Below are 17,619 nucleotides of genomic sequence, written 5' to 3'. Positions count from 1 at the left end.
ATGGATTCTGTGAGCAAGCCACAAATCCAAGAGTCATCTCTGCTGAGCCCACGTCTGACGATGAATTGATTATTACAGTGTGTGCAGTGTGTCCTCACCGTGTACGCTGTGATGTGCTATGGTGTTCGCAGGGCAGGGCGGCGCACTTTGATGCTAATTAAGTGTGTCTATTCCTGTTGGTTGCTGATTGAAGCTGGCGTAGCTAGTTGGTGTTGAAGGCTGCTGCTGTGCGTTGCTGTGCCTTGTCTGCCAGTGGAGACTATAGTGTTTCCTGTAACCTGAGGCCTGAGCCTAGCAGGGGGACCTGTGGAGGCAGCCCTGGGGGAGGAAATGACACGTTGGTTTGAAATTGCTGCCAATCCGAGGCCTGCCCTCCTCCCACACTAAATTGGCACAGGCCATGTCTGCTCTCGCTCAATTAGACTCCGTTCACCTATTGCATTCAACCTCTGTCCTTCTTTGCAGGGACATAAACTACCGACCGCAGACTAGGACAAAATTAATGTTTTCTCTCATAACCAATTATTGTTTGCTTTAAAAGAAAGTTTCGCAATGGCAAGTGACAGAAAAGAAACTCTCAGCACTTAGTTCGCATCTGAGCTTGCTCTCATCGAGTGGCCTTGTTTTTTTAAATGGCTTTTAAACTGCAAATACTGAATGTTCAGATATGTACTTGAACTCATTTATACAATATGAGAAACAAGTCTAAAGTAACACAAACAAAATGAGTGGGGCAGGATGGGTGGTATAAAAAATAAGCTAAAGGAAGTAAATAATGTGAATCAAGCTTAATTCTGTAAATTAGAATACTGTATGATATGGCTGGATTTGCTGCTGAATTCCTGTATTCTATGAAAGTGTTTTGTAAACCATATTTATTTTATTGCTTATTTTACTATCATGAATGATACCCAGTTTATCGGGGAATAAACCCCATATTTCAATGAGACCTGAGAGATCAAGGGATCAAGAATGAACACAAGTAACATCTTCTTCTAAGTCACACCTCTGTGTTTCTCTCACTTTCAGCATCTGCTGATTGTAACAGTCACTGTTGTTATCTTGGTTGCGTTGGCCGCTGTAATGGCCTCTGTTATCTCCACAGTCTCTCCCTGTTCATTTGACCTGTGTTATCATTAGTGCTCTCAGAAAAAAACTCCCTCCTCCCCCACAGCGCTCGCTGAAGGCTGCTCCAGAGAAGAGGGCCATATGGGGGCAGGGTGGAACTGGGCTGGGACATCATGTGGCCCAAGAGATGGCTGCACTGTGTTCCTTGGCCTTCATACGCAGCGCAGCTATGCTGGAGGACTTGCGGTCTGGATCAACATTGAGGTCATAGCCATTGATTCCCCCGCCCATCCCGGGACCCCCAAAAAGGCTGCCCATATGTGTCTGTCCCATGTGGCTGCTCCCTGGACTGGGCACGCCCAGGAAGTCAGTAACACCTCCAGGACCGTGAGGGTGAGGCGGCATGCAGGAGGGGACGGAGTCACAAGGCACAACGCAACCCGGCACTGGAGATGCGCCACTGCTGCTCCCAATCCACGAAGGGTTCTGGATCTGGAGGAGAAGAGCAGGGATTATGAGTTAAACTGGCTACAATCGACATTTTTATAACAACAAAAATCAAATGACAATGTGAAAACAATGTGATGATGTGAAAGGTGCCGCTCCTAGTGATTAACCTACCGAGTATTTTCACCCGAATCTACAGTTCCCCTTGACTTTACGGAGCTTTATAGTGAGTTTCAGCTCATTGTTTAGCTGTCCTGCCCTCAACTTTACTGTTTTGGTTCACTCTCACTGCTGTAATAACATCGTTTTTTGGCACAGCAGACAGAAAAAGCTCTAAAAACCCACTGAACTCTACCTGCCAAGTGACCAAAAACATCAGTTATTGCAGGTTTAATAAACCTTACTGATTACTTGATCGTTTCCGCCCTTCATAAGCCTTTATGATTCTGATACCTCAGATCATGAGCACCTGTAGTTGTGAGCGGAATACCACTTCTTTTCCATTACCTGTGCATAGTTCTCAGGCCGAGTCAGTAGAGGCAGCTCGTAAGCAGTAGAGAAGTGTGTCCGGACCTGTTGCATCTGGCCAAAGCGCTCCCTCTTCCTCCACTTGGCTCTGCGATTCTGGAACCACACCTGCAACGAAAACAGTCCATCAGGAAAACACCTCAAAATACAGACCAGCCACTACCAAACAAAACTTGAATAGCTTTTTAAACACAGCTCTCATATCACATGCAAGTAGTACTTCTTTGCAGAAAACGAGGCCTTCATGTCTGCTCAGCAAGACGGAGTACGAAACTGAGCCACATAAAATGTAGATAGTGAAGCAAATAAAGTCAGCAGCGCATGAGTCCAGGCCCACGTTTTAAGACTTGACGTGTCTTTAAAGTGCCGTCCACACGCAGCTATTGATGTGAAAATGGTGAGTCTCCCCTGGCGCTGCACGTTTCAGCTCCTCCCTTTGATACACAGGCGTCTGTCTCCCTTCAGGCTGCCAGCGTCGACAGATCCACATCTGGGCCTGAAGCTATTCATAAATCACCCTGAGAAAGGTGTGCTCTCCCCCACATGTCAGCACAGTGGGATACAGTGGGGAATCCCTTCGTATAATCCATGAAACAAAAGTTCAACTCTTCACCAAGAATATGCTTTTCTTTGTCCGTCTTTGGGTTTGTGGAGTATTGTATGCACGATATGAAGTAGGTTCGTCTGATTAATAGATTAATAAGACATGCTTCTTTGCAGAAAGGAGGAACTTTCAGTACCTGCTGACAGACCAAATGCAGGCCACTTAGCCCACTTCTCCCTAGCTGTGGAAGGTATAGGAGGAAAGCAGGACTGAAGGTAGAAAAGTATTATTTGTAGCCTGAGAGAAATTCACTGAAATATTTCTACTGAAGTGTTAGTATTAACTGTCAATGTGACTATTGTTATCTATGTCTACTCTGTATACCCGGCATCTATTTTATGTCCAACTGTCCTGGGAGAGGGATTCGTCCTCTCTTGCTCTTCCTGAGATTTCTTCTCTTTTCTCCCCATATTAAAGTTTTTTGGGGGGGAATTTTTTCTCATTCAAATCAGGAGTCTTAAAATCCTTTTGAGGCAAATTAGCTGCTTTTCCTTGTTTTTCTCATAGTTAACTGAATATCTTTGGGAACCTGTGATGAGCATTTTTCTCTGTTTTCTGGTGTTTTATAGAGGAAGCGATTATTTGATTAACCAAGAAAGTAATCACCAGAATAATTGATAATGAATATAATGGTTATCCCTAGCAAAATAAATTAAACCAACACGAATAGAAAATGATTTGCCCTTAATAATATGATTTAATATTCCCAAATAACACAAATTAAGACATTGCTGATGTAAGTGGAATTTTTACCTTTTAAATCCACCTTATTTCTGTCTTCATATTTTCTCCTATCCTAACCATGATGCATCTCTGCTGTTCCTTAATATAATCAGATGTAACTTGCTAATCTTTTTTTCTACAAAACTTTCTCACATATCCATGCAAGAGAATAGAGGAGCAAAGGGGGGCACTGGGAGCCTCCGCATGTTTATCTGTATCTATTTGTTGGTTGTCTGAATCTTATCCTCCCAAGAGGGAAAGGGAAACTTCTTCAAAGAGAAAAAGAGAGAGCGATCCTGCTTCGACACAGGGGTTTGAACTTGGATTGTGGGTTGATTCCCAGCCCAATCAGCTTGTGGTTTTCACAGTCCCTGACATGCAATTTCCCCTCAGTCAACCTCCTCAAATCCCCCTCATGTCTCTCTCTCACCATTTCTCTCAGTCAACTTAAACACAATAGAGTTTAGTGACAAACACGAGCAGTGTCGCACAAAGATGTGAAGTTTATATGAGATTATTTTCCCTTACAAAGTTTTTCTTATAGAACAGGAGTGTGTTTTTATTAAATGAGATAAGACCAGCTATAAGAACCCCAACATGCACACAAACCTGTTATTTTTTCTGACTGAATAAAACAACTAGCTGGTTGTTTTTCAAAGAGAAGACCATATATGGCCTCCCGTGGCACATTTATCCGTTGCCTGTGTTTTTGCGAGAAGCTGACGTAAAGAAATGTCGTCTGACTCCGACATTCCTCGGGTCAGCTGGCGAGATTAGAGGACAGCTCACCCTTGCAAAGTGGTAAACTGATATCTGAGGTTGTGGCTGAACCCCAATGTCAAGGTGAGGGGTTGTTACCCTTTGAATTATATCATATGTTTGGAAGGGGGGCTTGGAGTCTATGTTATGCTCCCCCTGAGGATTTGGGGTCTATTATTGTTTAAGGTTTGTCATGTCTTTCCTTTGGTTCTTCTTTGGCTGTGTGAGCTCATAACATCGCAGGTGTCCAAATATAATCCTCCACACAAAAGGCCCTGATTAGACGGATGAGCATTAAGCTCGCTTACACTTATAGTTTTTACTTTATAGTTTCTAGAAAGTTGTGACACTGTTTGATTTGTCAGAGGTTAATGTAGCCTCGGTTTCTGTCTCGCATGTGTTACTATTACATTTAAGCCACAGAGCTAAGCATCTGATTTATCTAAAAATAAATACACAGCAATATCTGAAAAACCCAGAAGGTAATTTAACAACAAAAACATTCCTCGAAGACTCTTCTACGCATCTGGAAGCAAAAACTATAGCATCTGCTGCACAATATAAAATATGTTTAACCTGTTTCCCAAGTTACGCCTGTTTTAACTAATCCAAACAAAGATTGCAGCCGGAAATGACACTCTGTATCTCGTATATATTGATATTTTCATACAAAATAATGCGCCAATACTTGCTTGCTTGTGTTTTACATACATATATCATTTCCGACTGTCTGGATTAGGAAACTGGATTCTGGAGATACTTTCAGAACAGCGGCAGGTATTGTTAAACAACCTTCTGGGTTTTTCAAAGATGTATTAATTTTAAGGAAAATCAGATGCTTAGCTCTGTATCTCGACTGTAATGGTAATACATGAGAGGCACAAACGGGCTGAGGTTAATGTAGGTACGGTTAAAGGATTTCAAAGTTCCACTACCCTTTTAAAAAGTTTTATCAGTTACCTAGCTGTCATCTCAATTGTGATGGATCAAGATAACTCAACTTTACTCCCCTACTCTTAATCTATTTGTCGTAGTCCCACCCCTCTGTTGAAGCACAGCCTCTTCTCTCCCACTCCTGCCCCTCCCTCCCTCCCTCCCTCCCTCCCTCCCTCCACACCACCAACCCCTCTCTCCATGTCTCTCTCCTCCCTCCTCCCTTTTAAGTCAGCGAGGGGAAGTGGGGATATTGGAAAGTGAGATGGGAGAATGTTCAAACTGGAGCTTGTTTTCATTTCATGTTTAATTTCCTGACGCCTAAGCCCTTGGCTTTCCGCAGCTAACCCCTATGACCTTTCGGAGGCGTGCAGACGAGAGCAGTGGACCAAGCATACACACACACACACAGGATGCACACAGAAAACACATGCATTTACATATGTTTTATACAAAATTCAATTTTTTTTTTACCTGGACGCTCTCACACGCTTACTTTTATAAACACGCAAACAATGTCTGAGCACATATTTGCCCCTCGACTTGGTTTCTGGGCACTGAGTGTGTCATGTTTCACAGAGGGCTTGCTCTACGTAGCTTTGCCTTTGAACGGCAGTAAGAACGAGACCCAAGCCAAATAGTTTGGCAGGGAGATCATTCGGGGAACATTATGAAGTCAGATGTGTCCTTTGCTGCTCCTTGTCTCTCGTTCCCTAACTTCTAAACTTCTACGTTCGTTAGAAAGGAAAGCCAGTGGTGTTTTTGCACAAGCAGAATTTCAATTAACACAAAGTATTTGTATCATTCCTCATAATGATCAACAGTGACCCATCCTATATGTAAAGCCCAAAAGAATGATATCTACAAACTGCAAACACTTACTACTCTTGTGTATGTTATCTAGCGGACATCTGCAAAGAAGGTGGTTCAGAGCTCTTGGAGCTCAAAGTGCTTGGCGGTGATACAGTAATTGCTAAAGACGTTGACAGCAAAAGGCAGCTTACAGAGCCATTAAAGAGCTTTATTTATGCTCCAGAGCCAGCAGGCACACAGAGGAAGAGGGAGAGAGGGAGGGCAGAGTGCACAACTCCAAAAGCTGCTTTGAAGTCCAGCCGTCTCACCTCATCTCTGTCATCCAGGACCACGACGATTGATAGACTGCCTCAGCAGTCACTCACACGCAGCCTCCTCCTCCATAAAAAGTAGGCAGTGTGGTGAAGTTCAAGTCTGAGGTTGAGAACTAATTGTACTAAATAAACTAGTGGCAGCAGAAGTCACAGATGTGATTATGGAAAACTGCAGCCTGACTTCATGAAGACGTTCATCATCAAACTGAGGATGAAACTGTAGGACCTTGACATTGGCATTTTGGAAGAAAACATCTGTACTCTGGATTTCAATAGCTGTTGTTTCGGAGATGAAAAGGATTCTCCAGTCGCTTGCCAAGCTGCGAGTGCCCCTTGGTATTCAACAATTGGATATCCCTGGACTTTGTCTTGATGGACCTTCAGTTGAAATTGTGGGGTTTAGTCTTGATTGCGTGCATATTTAGGGTCTGATTTTAGAAGTATGGGTCAAACCTCACAGTGACTCAACAGAGTCTGCTGTGTGCCTGTCAGAGGAGGAAGTTAATTATATTCATCTGGGGAATAGATGGGTCTGTGTGAACGTAACATGAATATACTTATTTTACTGTACCACCATAAGGACCAGGCCAGGTTCTCTGTCCCTGACTATGTCTTGGACTGTGCGTGGAAATTGAAACTGGCATCTCAAAGTGTTTTTTATATTGTTGCCAAATAGCTTTGATGACTTTTCTTTTTTTCCCTCCCTGCCTCCAGAGTTGTGCGGTGAAGTAGCTTGAACATGGTAGAGAAAACCCTTGGCCTCTGACCTTTTTGCAGAGCCTGCAGCATGTAAGAGCTAAGAGCAGAGTATTCCCTTAGTCCCACCCATCCCACTCTGATCTAAAACTGGCAGACAGAAAGAGAGATGGAGAACAATAGGCCTTGCTGTCTGCTGTTCAGAACAATCTTTGTCAACATGCCAGTCTTAACTCTCCCAGCCCTCTCTGTCAGTTCCCAGAGTGATTATTAGCATGCAAACATGGACGACTTCAGTCACATAACACAGCTCATAGAGACTCCCAAGAAGGACCGACAGCATCCGTCATCAGTGTGTTTACGTTCAAGTGACAAAGCCCTCGAGTGGCCGTTATCATTTTGACGGAAGCAAAGGAGGGGACAGTGACAAAGTCCGCGTAAGAAGTTTTCCCGTTTCAAACCATGGTCAATGGGTTTTTTATGCATGATCACGATCATTCTCTTACCTTAACCATGAGTTTGTTATTGTAATCATGATGATGAAGATCCATTTACCTGAACAAAGTAGTCATTTTAACCCAAACCACAATGTTTCCCAAAACCTGACCAGGTTGTTTTTGTGCCTAAACCTAACCAAACCTTGACGATAGCATTGTCACGTCATTAAACTGACTTATTTTTCAACAGTGATTCGTAATGGTTTTTGAATGCACCAACAAATAATCTCCGGCCAATCGAGGTGTCAGATGATGTACTTTGTTGTTTCATTTGGACTCCTCACCTGTACACGAGCCTCCGTCAGGTCTGTCCTCAGTGCCAGCTGCTCGCGGGCATAAACATCTGGGTAGTGTGTCTTCTGGAAAACCTTCTCCAGCTCCTCCAGCTGGTAGCTGGTGAATGTGGTGCGATTGCGTCTCTTCTTGCCTTTGTTGCTCTCGGCCTCACTTTTGTCCAGAGGGCTGGAAAGGTCCGAGCCCGGCCGCTCATTCGGCCCCTTCTCGCCGGGCGCCTTTAGGTTCAGGTAGCTGCCTTCCATCCCAGCGGGGTCGACGCTCGGGGGCAACTCAGAGTCCGTCAGGCCACCGTTGTCTTTTCCTGTAAGTATGAGATTAACAAGTATGAGAGTATTGTATTTTGTTCCTTTAAAGGGGCACTTCACCAAATGTATTCATGAAGTTCAGTTTACTTGTCGCAAGGAGTACTCATCAATCATTGAAAACAGTTAATATAATTAATATATGATATAATTTCATTCATTTCTTTTGCTCTGGAGGGACCAAAGTTTGAAAATTTCTCTCAGCTTAGACTAAAGACAAACCGAAGGTGTGCGATTTGAAGGAATTGAGTCTAATGAAAGACGATATCTATTTGCATTATAGGAAATGTAGGATCCAGGGTTTTTGGAGCTTGACCTTGGCTAGAAAATTTAAGTCAGGAATCCGAGAGTCTTAAATAAAGGTTGAATTGAATTGAAAAATAAAAATCTTGGCCTCTGCCGCATTAATAAATATGTCTCTTATGCTGAGTACAACACTAAATCTTAGGGTTTAATTCTGTGATTGACCATACTGCTCAAAAACCTCATAAAACATACTGGAGATTTTAAAGTTTAGATGTTACACTGTGGTTCTAATAAAATACATTTGAGCAATTTTGGTTTCAGTTGAAACGCGCCGTTCTCAAAGAGACCTTCACAATTTACTTAAGTGTGGCTTTACATATAATACAAATCATATTCTTACTGTAATAATATTATTTTCAAACAAGCTATTACAACCAACTTTCTGACCATTTTAGAGCTGAAATAAGAGGGACACATGTTGTCAATAATAGTCCTATAATTATTGTTACTACTCTATAATTGGAATATTCAGCAGAGCAATACGTTCTTTAAAATGTGGCTGAAGAAAAGCGTGGTACCTCACGTTCAAGTCAGTGAGTGTGTCCGCTCGTCATCATGTTACAACATCCACACAAGCATTTACTTTATGCTTACATCACCTCTGTAATGTTTTATTTCAAGGTTCAAAGGCCTTGTCTGTATGCAGCAAGTCTAAAGGTTGCAGAGAAGAAGTGTCGTTTTCTGTTTGAAAGGTATGTCACTACACATTGGCGTGACCTGTGACACAACCCCTTGAAGCCCTCTGCCTCACATCTCTCAATCACGCCACCTGAAACCCGAGCCACACAAAACCTGCTCCATCTCGAGCCGTGTATGGTGGGCCTTGTGTACGGGGGCGACTGCGCTTACCCCACAGCCTTGCCCCTCGCATGTAAACAACATTGTGTTTGTCACCTTCAATTTCGAGAGCGTCCATTTTGTGACAGACCTCTCTCTGTTCCTGTCAGCGCCTGCTAGCTTTTTTTTGTTTCCTTTTAGGAGATGAAGAAAGCTGTCCCTTCTCCTTCAATAAACAAACAGCCGTGTGAATAAATAAGCTGAAGGGCTCTGGTTGCGGGCCAGTGAGAACAGTGTGCTCTGTCAGCCTCTCTGTTTGCCTTTCCTGCGAATGGGCACGGGGAGCACCCTGTTTTAACTGTATTGGTCTGAAACCAGCGCATAATGGTCTCCTCCACAGAAACAGACTTGTAAGTCTTGTGCAACACCAGCATTACTTTAGTCCAACAACATTTGTCTTTAAGGTAGACCGAGTTTAGGATAATTAGTTATGTGCGTGCATTTTACTAAGTCACTTTGCATTTTTGTTGAGAAATGTCAGTAATGGCTTCCTGTCACTCTCAGAAACCCACTGCAACGAGCGAAAGAAAGTTGACACCTTGTGGCACTGGTGACTATCTGAGCCAAATGTTTTAGTGGTTAGTAAGATGACTGAATAGTTTCAGAGTGATGAAGCTAGGCGGTGGCTGTCTGTAACATGCATGTTTGTTTTCATGGATTAGTACGCCTTTTGGCTAGTGTGTCCCACAATGAGATGTCAATAGTCATCCTCTCGATCCTGCAGCAGCCCTCCCCCGCTCTCTGGCTCAGACTTGCCCCGACCGAGATGCTAATGGAACAACACAGCTCGCCCAGCTGGAGTTCATGACCTCATATCACTGTGGCCCACCTGTCAGACCCTCTTATAGTCTCCACGCAGGCAGATGTTCTGACATCAGCAACCCCTGCGCTGGCCTCTTATGCTAAAACACCGTGCAGTATTTTCATTCTACCCTTGGGCAGGAGCATGGCTGCAATGTTAAGAAGTAAGACAGGTCAACTCCAGGTTCCTGCATTTGCATCTGTGAGAGAAAATGTATTTATGCCCCTGAGCAAGGCATATATCCTGTAAGGCAAAGAGTACAGCTGGGCGAATAGATGAGGGGATGGGAAGATGGTAGGATGGTGGGTGGAAAAGTTCTTATACAGATCTATATCAACAACATATACACTGGAATCTGCACTAATTAGAATGTTTCTACCTTAAAGGAGAAGTTTGACATTTTGGGAAATACACTTATTTGCACCTTTCTTTAATTTGTGATCTTTAGAAGGGCTGGTAGGCAGATTTATTACCTCTGGACAGAGCTAGGGTTAGGGTTAGGGTAGCTGTTTAGGGTAGCTGTTTCCAGTCTTTGTGCTAAGCTAAGCTAAGCGGCTAGTGGTGGGAGCTTCACATTTACTACATAGACATAGACTAGTATCATTTAACTCTCTCCAAAAAAAGCGCTTTTTCCAAAATGTTGAACTATTTCTTTAAGGTTCTCAGCTTTACACAGACATATATCACCACAATTTACTCTAGAATCTGCACTAATCAACATCTTTCTCTGTGCAGTACTCCAAAGTCATCTCTCTTCTCTCTGTCACGCTAACCACACAGAATCCTTTGCCACAAACATCTTCCAGTATTCCCGCATGCTGAGTTGTCTTTTCTGCACGCTGTTCTGGAGAACACAGCCATCACACACTGCTTTCTTTTGGGAGCCAAGATTCCACTGCGTTGGCTCCAGTTTTTTTTGGCATTCAGAGGAATGTGTTTTTGATTGTTGTTCTCATTTGAGTGTTCATCAACGTATATATAAATGCACAGAGTATCACAGGCTGATCCTGCAATTTGCCAGAGTTACCCTGTGACAAGCTGCAGACCTCTTCAGTTAGCCGAGGTCAGATGTTTACTAGGGTCAGCAATTTAATCACTGCTGAAAACAGAGAGAAAACATCAAAGTGTAATTTAACTGGTTGTAAAGCAACAGGGCACCCTCTCAGTTTTTATGGAATGGGATGGGGAGGGTCAAGTGAAGCCAAATAAAAGAAACACTATAAATTAGTAACCTGGGGAAGGGTTAATGACCAAACACTAAATAGGGAAGGGAATGCTTTTAAACAGAGTGCTTTAAAATGTTCTCTCAAAACACTCAAAGCTGACAGCAGTCTGCCACGATGGCTCTCCACTTATCACACCTTATATGGACCAAATAAAGTCAAATATTCCTTTGGCTTTGGTGACTATTAATTTTACATTCATTGCTGGTTCGCAGACATGCTTTGGGCTAGATCATTTTTCCTGCAGCACAGTCTAAGACCTGATGTTGACTGTTGTTTCCTCAGTGGAAGGGAGGCTCCCAGATGTTCCTGAGGAGAGATCTATGCCAGCGGCTCACGCAGGAATGCAGATTCCCTGGGAAACCAAAAAATCTCTCTGTTCAGCCTCAGCTCCTGATAAATTGACACGATCATGACCTCACTACTGTCATAATACCTTGGGCCGTGGTTGTCACTGTCTCATATCAAAGAGCGCAAAAATAGTTTGGGATTTATGGGTTTTTTTGGGGGGGAGGATGTAGTTAATAGTGGAGGAAGTACACACGTTTTCTCCTCAAGTAAAGAACGTGAAGAAGATCTTGAAAAAAAACGTATTTTGGTGGAACCTTTCATTTTAAAATTCATTTTCATGTTTTTGCAGTGAAATGTGTGTGGGGAAAAAATAAAAGTACATGTTCAAACTGATGTTATCATGTATCAATGCAGAGAAGCAGTCCATAGTCAGAGCCATAACCTCTCAAGGTCAAGCTGAAGGGAATCTGCTCGACTAATCTTTTGAATGCAGTGATTGTGTTTTGTATCATCAGTATTACAAGTAAATTTGGGTTTGGTGATGAAGTGAAAAGAGGAGCATCAAATGATGAGGAATTTAAATTAAATGTGATTATGAATGATGTAATCATTCATCTGCTAGCCTCTCCCTGTCTTCCAGTAGTCCAGAATTCATGCCACGACCACATTTATACAGTCTAGGTCATATTGGAGTCACATTTTTATGAAGCTTTTTTTGCCTCAATGCAATCATAGAGAAGCATAAAGAAAGTTTGTGGTGCAGGCAGTGTCACTTGGTGATGATTTGGGTTACTTTCCACCCCTGGCTTTTATTAAAAATATATATCAAACAAGCAAAATGAGCTGTGCCTCTGTGCTGAAAGCAAGCTGAGGAAGAGAAAAAGAACTGCAGTTAATCACAGATCTAAAAGTGATCATCATACTTCTGCTTTGCCCAGTAGTTTCCATCATTAGTCTGTCATAGTTGGCTTTCTTGAGTTTACCTTTTGTGGCCTGTCTATAGTACTGTGGGGCCAAATGTTTGCATTATTCAAGAAGCTGATAGTCCATTGATAAGAATCGAGGAAGTCGAGGTAAAGACACAGCGCCAGCCCCGACATGAAAGGCACAGATCAAAATGAGCGCCAGCTGGTTAAAGTTTCCAAATCATTTCTTTAATCTGGCATGCATGCAGATCTCAGGTAGGCGTTGGGGAATTACCTTCCCCTGCAAGAGAGGTGGCTGAAACTAAAGGCCAAAGCGTGCTGTGTTAGCCGCTCCACAGCGTGAGACAGTGCAAGAGTTTTTAATCAGAAAAATAACACCTCATGAAACACAACACTTTGTCCCCAGAGCTGAACGTCTTTTCATTGAATAGCAGGCAAATTGCTGCTTTACCTCCTGAGTCACACATTTATATAAGCCATTACATTCAAACAAGCCAGGAATTCATCCTTTCAAGTATTCTCATTATATATTCTAATTTATTCTGGTTCACAGACTCACGCCGGCATGATCACAGGTGTCACTCTGACATTTGCTTATTGTTAACATCGCCACAATGTGTTAGTCATCAGCCCATGCATATCCTGTGACATCACTTCCCAGAGCCTTTTAACATGTACTTAGACTGCTATATTTTGACAGGATGCTTTTAAAACGCTGCCAGGACTTTTTGGGGTCTTGTTTTGGTTTTCATGTGCCGAGAAAAATGTTTAACATATCACAGGATGCTTCGATGTCCCGCTGAAGGGAGGAGGGCTAGTTTGAAAGTACGACGATTGACAAAGCTGTATGTTATAAATGTGTGATTTGCTTTAACTGTTATTTTGTGAAAAACAATGAGGATGAGGCACAAACAGCCTTTTGTGAGAACCAGTGTTCGCACAGACACTACAATGCAATGCAGAGCTCAACCTCAGTATCAACCACAGGCCTATAAACACTCTATTCTACATTTCTACTTTTCAGATTTAGCCTTAGCTCCACTTACTTTGTCTTAAATTTGTAAAGAAAGAGTGATAATATTCTCCTCATAACTATGTGGTTACAAAACTTTATGGCCTCTCATTTGCAGCAATCAATCTGTGTCAAGGATAAAAACTGAAAACTAATTAAAATAAAGAAGAAAAAAAATATATATGCAATGCATCTCAGAGCCATAGAGTTCAGTAAAGTACATACACGTAAACAGTCATTCTCACACGGCTTTCCCAGAAACCCTCTCATTTCTCCCGAGTCCCTCAAATCATTACCCAATCTCAATGTCCATTTCTGACTCATTGCTTATTTGTACAAGGTATTGTTGAGATGGGGTTATGTAAACCAGTCCAACTTTGTCATCTCAGGGACTCTCCTAGCTTTTGGAGATCTGATGTTTGGGGAGTATGAATAATAACTATAGGAGCCAGTAATGCACATCTGCTTTAGATTAATGTGGACCTCTCCTGCAGTGCTGACCTGCATTCCTCAGCACTCGATCAGCTCCAGGGGTTTTATTTCATTCATCGCCATGTGAGCAGGTAGACGGCTCCATCCCTGTCCTCGCTGTGGGACAGTCTCACTGATTAATGTGCACTCAAGGAAACAAACCCGCCAAGCTGAGCCACTACTGTGCAGAAATATGTTCAGTCACTCTTCCAGAGACATTATTGTATTTTTAATGTACATTTTAAAAGTCTGGTGGGGACTAAATATGATTTTCATCCATGCAAAACAATATAAACCTTGCAAAAGGCTATCCTGTGATTTTAGAGATTAAGAATTATTAGAATATCTGGATATGAATTTTAGAATCGCTTTGAAGCTCTTACATGTTATTATTGTTTTACTACAAATTAATCATACTTTCTTGTGTTGGAATAAAGGGATTTTAGAGAAATAAATTGCCTGAATAAAAGTGTGAAAATTAGGTTTGAATATCATGCAGCATGCTAAAATACTTCCTGTTATATTTGAACAGAATTAACACAGTGAATCCACATCTTTACCTTTGCTTCTCTTATCGTCATGTTATTAAATGTAAATATTGACATATTTTAACATATATCTGCATCTGTGTTGACATAACACGTGAGACATTTTTCTCTCCTTTTTTAGGTGTACTTTGGTGTACCCAAACACTGTTTTGCAGAGTGACACAGATACAAAATGATGGGTTGCCATGTAAACAGGATTACAGTTGCAGCAGAGCTTGCCACACAGAAAACTCCCTCCGGGTATGAGACAACTTTTGTCATCATGATGGAGATAAAGCCTCAGCATTGAGCAATATATCTCCCATTGAGGACCACACATAAGAGCACAAGCCTGTTGACGCCTGAGGCTTTGGCAAGACCCCAAAGTATCCTCCCCAGAGCCACCATGCCTTCATCTGGCTGCAACATTTTCAATAATAACATTGCAGAGCTCTCCTCGAGGGAGGCATGTTGCATTTAATGATGGTGTTTAAATGGTTCTGTCAATGCACTTGCCAGATCAATTCACTTCAGTGCCGGGGTGCTCGAATCTGTTTAGAGGCTTTGCTCTCAAACGCCAGAAAGAAGTGACAGATCTGCTTAAAAAGAGTGACTCCAGTTGTTTCTCGGGAAAACACATTACTTTGCACTTTGTGGATGTATTTTGGCAAAGTGTGGTACTGGCTACTGCGCTGAAAAAAGTTTGTTATAGTGCAGGCCTAGTTGTAATTGGTCCCACTGAGCAGAATTAGGGCAGTTCAGTTTTAGTTGTTGCACCTAATGCTCACATTTACTTACAAAAGATAACGCATTTATTTAAATGTGCTTCCCAGCGTTTAGTCTCTGTTTTCTGAACTGCTTTTTTATTCTGTGACTGGACCTATTTTCCACCGCGGATCGCCGATTTAAATGTATATTTAAAGGTTGGGTTACTGTGTACGTTTCGATCTACATCAAATTTCAGCCATGATCATAACAGATGTTTTCTTCTGTAACGTCCACATCACGATAAACATCTGGACCTGAGGTATATATATATATATATGTATATATATAGGCGCCGTCGAGTCTATGCGCTGATAACTCACCAAAATATGATTTTGAATGTCGTTTTTAAAGTAGGCTATAATACATTATACAAACCTCATATGCATGTATTATGTGAAGTTTAATTCTTTTTTCGGCTCTCGGCCATTTCATTTGCTCCATAAGAGGGTTTTGTCTTTTTTATTTTAGCCCCCACGTCTCATAAAAGGGACAGTAAAATGGATTGTTTTCTTTAAACGGTACATTTGTAGTGCAACGAATTATCGGACGACTGTAAAGCAGTAAAGCTTTCGTTTTAAATGAATGCTATTTGTCAGGACGTCCAAACAGTCTCCAAATATTTGAATTTGTCTTTGACTGTTGTATTGTGAGTCTTGGCCTATGACTGGAGCTACTCCAATGAATAGATTTAAATCTCTTAGTTGTCCCTAGATATTTATCAGAATCACCTGCGCTAAAAATAAAGATAGAAAATAAACATAATGGGCCACGTGTTAGTCTTTAAGATAGTCCAGATTTCATTTTTACTGTCTTCATCTTAGTGTTTGGATTTTCTGTTTGTGCGCGCGTGCCCTGGTGACTTGTTCATATTTGAATATGCCCCATTAAAATAGTTCATGACATGCCTATATATATATGTCAGTGATGAGGAGAATATTATGTAGACAATAACAGACTGCAGTTGTAGGCCAGTGAGATCAGCGACAGTGATGCTGCGGCTTCACCAGGAATTAAATTATAACTTTAGTGATGTGGTACACATGGAAAACCTAAAATCATATATAATCATGTACACAAAAGGGCAAACATCCATAAAAAAGAAGTTTAAAATAAGTTCTTCACCTCTCAGTCTAAGCGCACACCCCTTATAAAGGCAATAATCTGCTGTATGTAATGCTACATTTATAGCTCACCTTGCACGTTTACAGGGCAGGAAATCCCACTTTCCATGAAATATATTTCAAATTCATTCAGGGTTGCATTTTGTAAATCAAAGATCAATTTCGATACTTCTTAAAGTGACTTATTCCATGAAAATGTTGTGCGAATTTCCAAAGGTTTTAAGGTATGCGACTATGATGCACTAAAAGTTATATTTTCATTTATTTTTTTTGTCGTCTAAGCTCACAGTTGCCCACATCAGTTTAATAGGAAACAACCTTGTTACATTAAATATACATTTATTTGAGAAATATACGCAGTTCCGTTCAGTTAAAAAAGAATGGATATCTGATGGGAGTCCTGCTGGGTGTCCCCTCTCCTCCTCCTCTCCTCCTCTCCGCTCACAGATTACACACTACAGTCAATTCCCATTATTGCTCGCAAATGTCCCCCCTTTGTCATGCATATCCGCTAAACTCAAGGCACACATGTTCCCTCATATAGTTCCACGTTGTGCCTCTCTCATGTGCACTCACCATAGCAGGGAATGAGCGTCCCGTTGAGCCCGCTGTCCGGGTGCAGCTTGCTGCCTTCGGGCGGAGTTTTGCAGGTCGGTCGCTGCATGAAGAGCTGGTATTTGTTGAAGGTGCCCTCCTCAGCGCCATCCAATGACTGGCACTCCGGCTGGAAGGGACTCCGGGGCTTCTCTCCGTAAGCCTGCCCTTTACCCGGAATGAACGTGGGGCTGTATTTGGTTTCAGTGGTCGGGAAAGTCCTGAACGGGTTCGCCTGGTGATCCCTACCTTGCGCAGTGGACGTGCTATAATATGAATCCATCGATGTCATATCGCAGTATGAGACGCACGCTGCGTTCATACCTAAAGAGTTATATTAAAAAAAAAATCCACACGGTTCTTCTTTCCCTCCCCTTCTCTACTGACAGCAGATATTCTCCCCAAATTCTCATGCACTGACAAACTCACACTGACGCGCTCATGCAAACACACACTCGCGCTGCCGCATCTGGGACTGGTTAAAAAATGAATCAGATGTTTTCCAGAGACTGCAGACTGAACAAATGCTAAAAGCCCCCTGAAGGTTTGTCGGGGTAAAGAGAAATGCCTTGCTCAAGCTGATGCCGCCTCAGTAGCCTTCAGTGTATCTGACACACACACACACACACACACACACACGCACGAGCACTCCGACCTTTAGGCTCCACACACACATCTGAAGTAGGCCCACACCGAGCTGCAGCCTGCACTATATTATGCAGCCAGTAGAAATGGGAGGTCAAGCTCAGAAGGGGGAAAG

At 42.3% G+C, this 17,619-nt stretch overlaps 1 protein-coding gene across 1 annotated transcript; it reads right to left on the bottom strand.

Annotated features, from left to right (window-relative positions):
- Positions 1-1,239: 1,239 nt before the first annotated feature.
- Positions 1,240-17,181, bottom strand: alx4b (ALX homeobox 4b). Its single transcript, XM_070907939.1, has 4 exons — positions 16,842-17,181; positions 7,667-7,980; positions 2,023-2,151; positions 1,240-1,560 (listed from the first exon to the last, which is right to left on the bottom strand). The coding sequence occupies exons 1-4, from the start codon at positions 17,179-17,181 to the stop codon at positions 1,240-1,242; spliced, it is 1,104 nt and encodes a 367-aa protein (XP_070764040.1).
- Positions 17,182-17,619: the final 438 nt, after the last annotated feature.

This window comes from Enoplosus armatus, chromosome 6 (genome assembly GCF_043641665.1).
Source record: "Enoplosus armatus isolate fEnoArm2 chromosome 6, fEnoArm2.hap1, whole genome shotgun sequence".
NCBI classification, from domain to species: Eukaryota; Metazoa; Chordata; class Actinopteri; order Centrarchiformes; family Enoplosidae; genus Enoplosus; species Enoplosus armatus.
This window is presented reverse-complemented; position numbering and strand designations above follow the sequence as displayed.

Bases quoted from the DNA above. Each gene is read 5' to 3' on its own strand.
- alx4b (XM_070907939.1), bottom strand. From the start codon at position 17,181: ATGAACGCAGCGTGCGTCTCATACTGCGATATGACATCGATGGATTCA. The intron at 2,152-7,666 runs GTGAGGAGTCCA...TTTTCGTTGCAG, and splicing joins TGACGGAGGCTCGTGTACAG to GTGTGGTTCCAGAATCGCAG. The intron at 1,561-2,022 runs GTAATGGAAAAG...CTTCTCCTCCAG, and splicing joins GGCCTGAGAACTATGCACAG to ATCCAGAACCCTTCGTGGAT.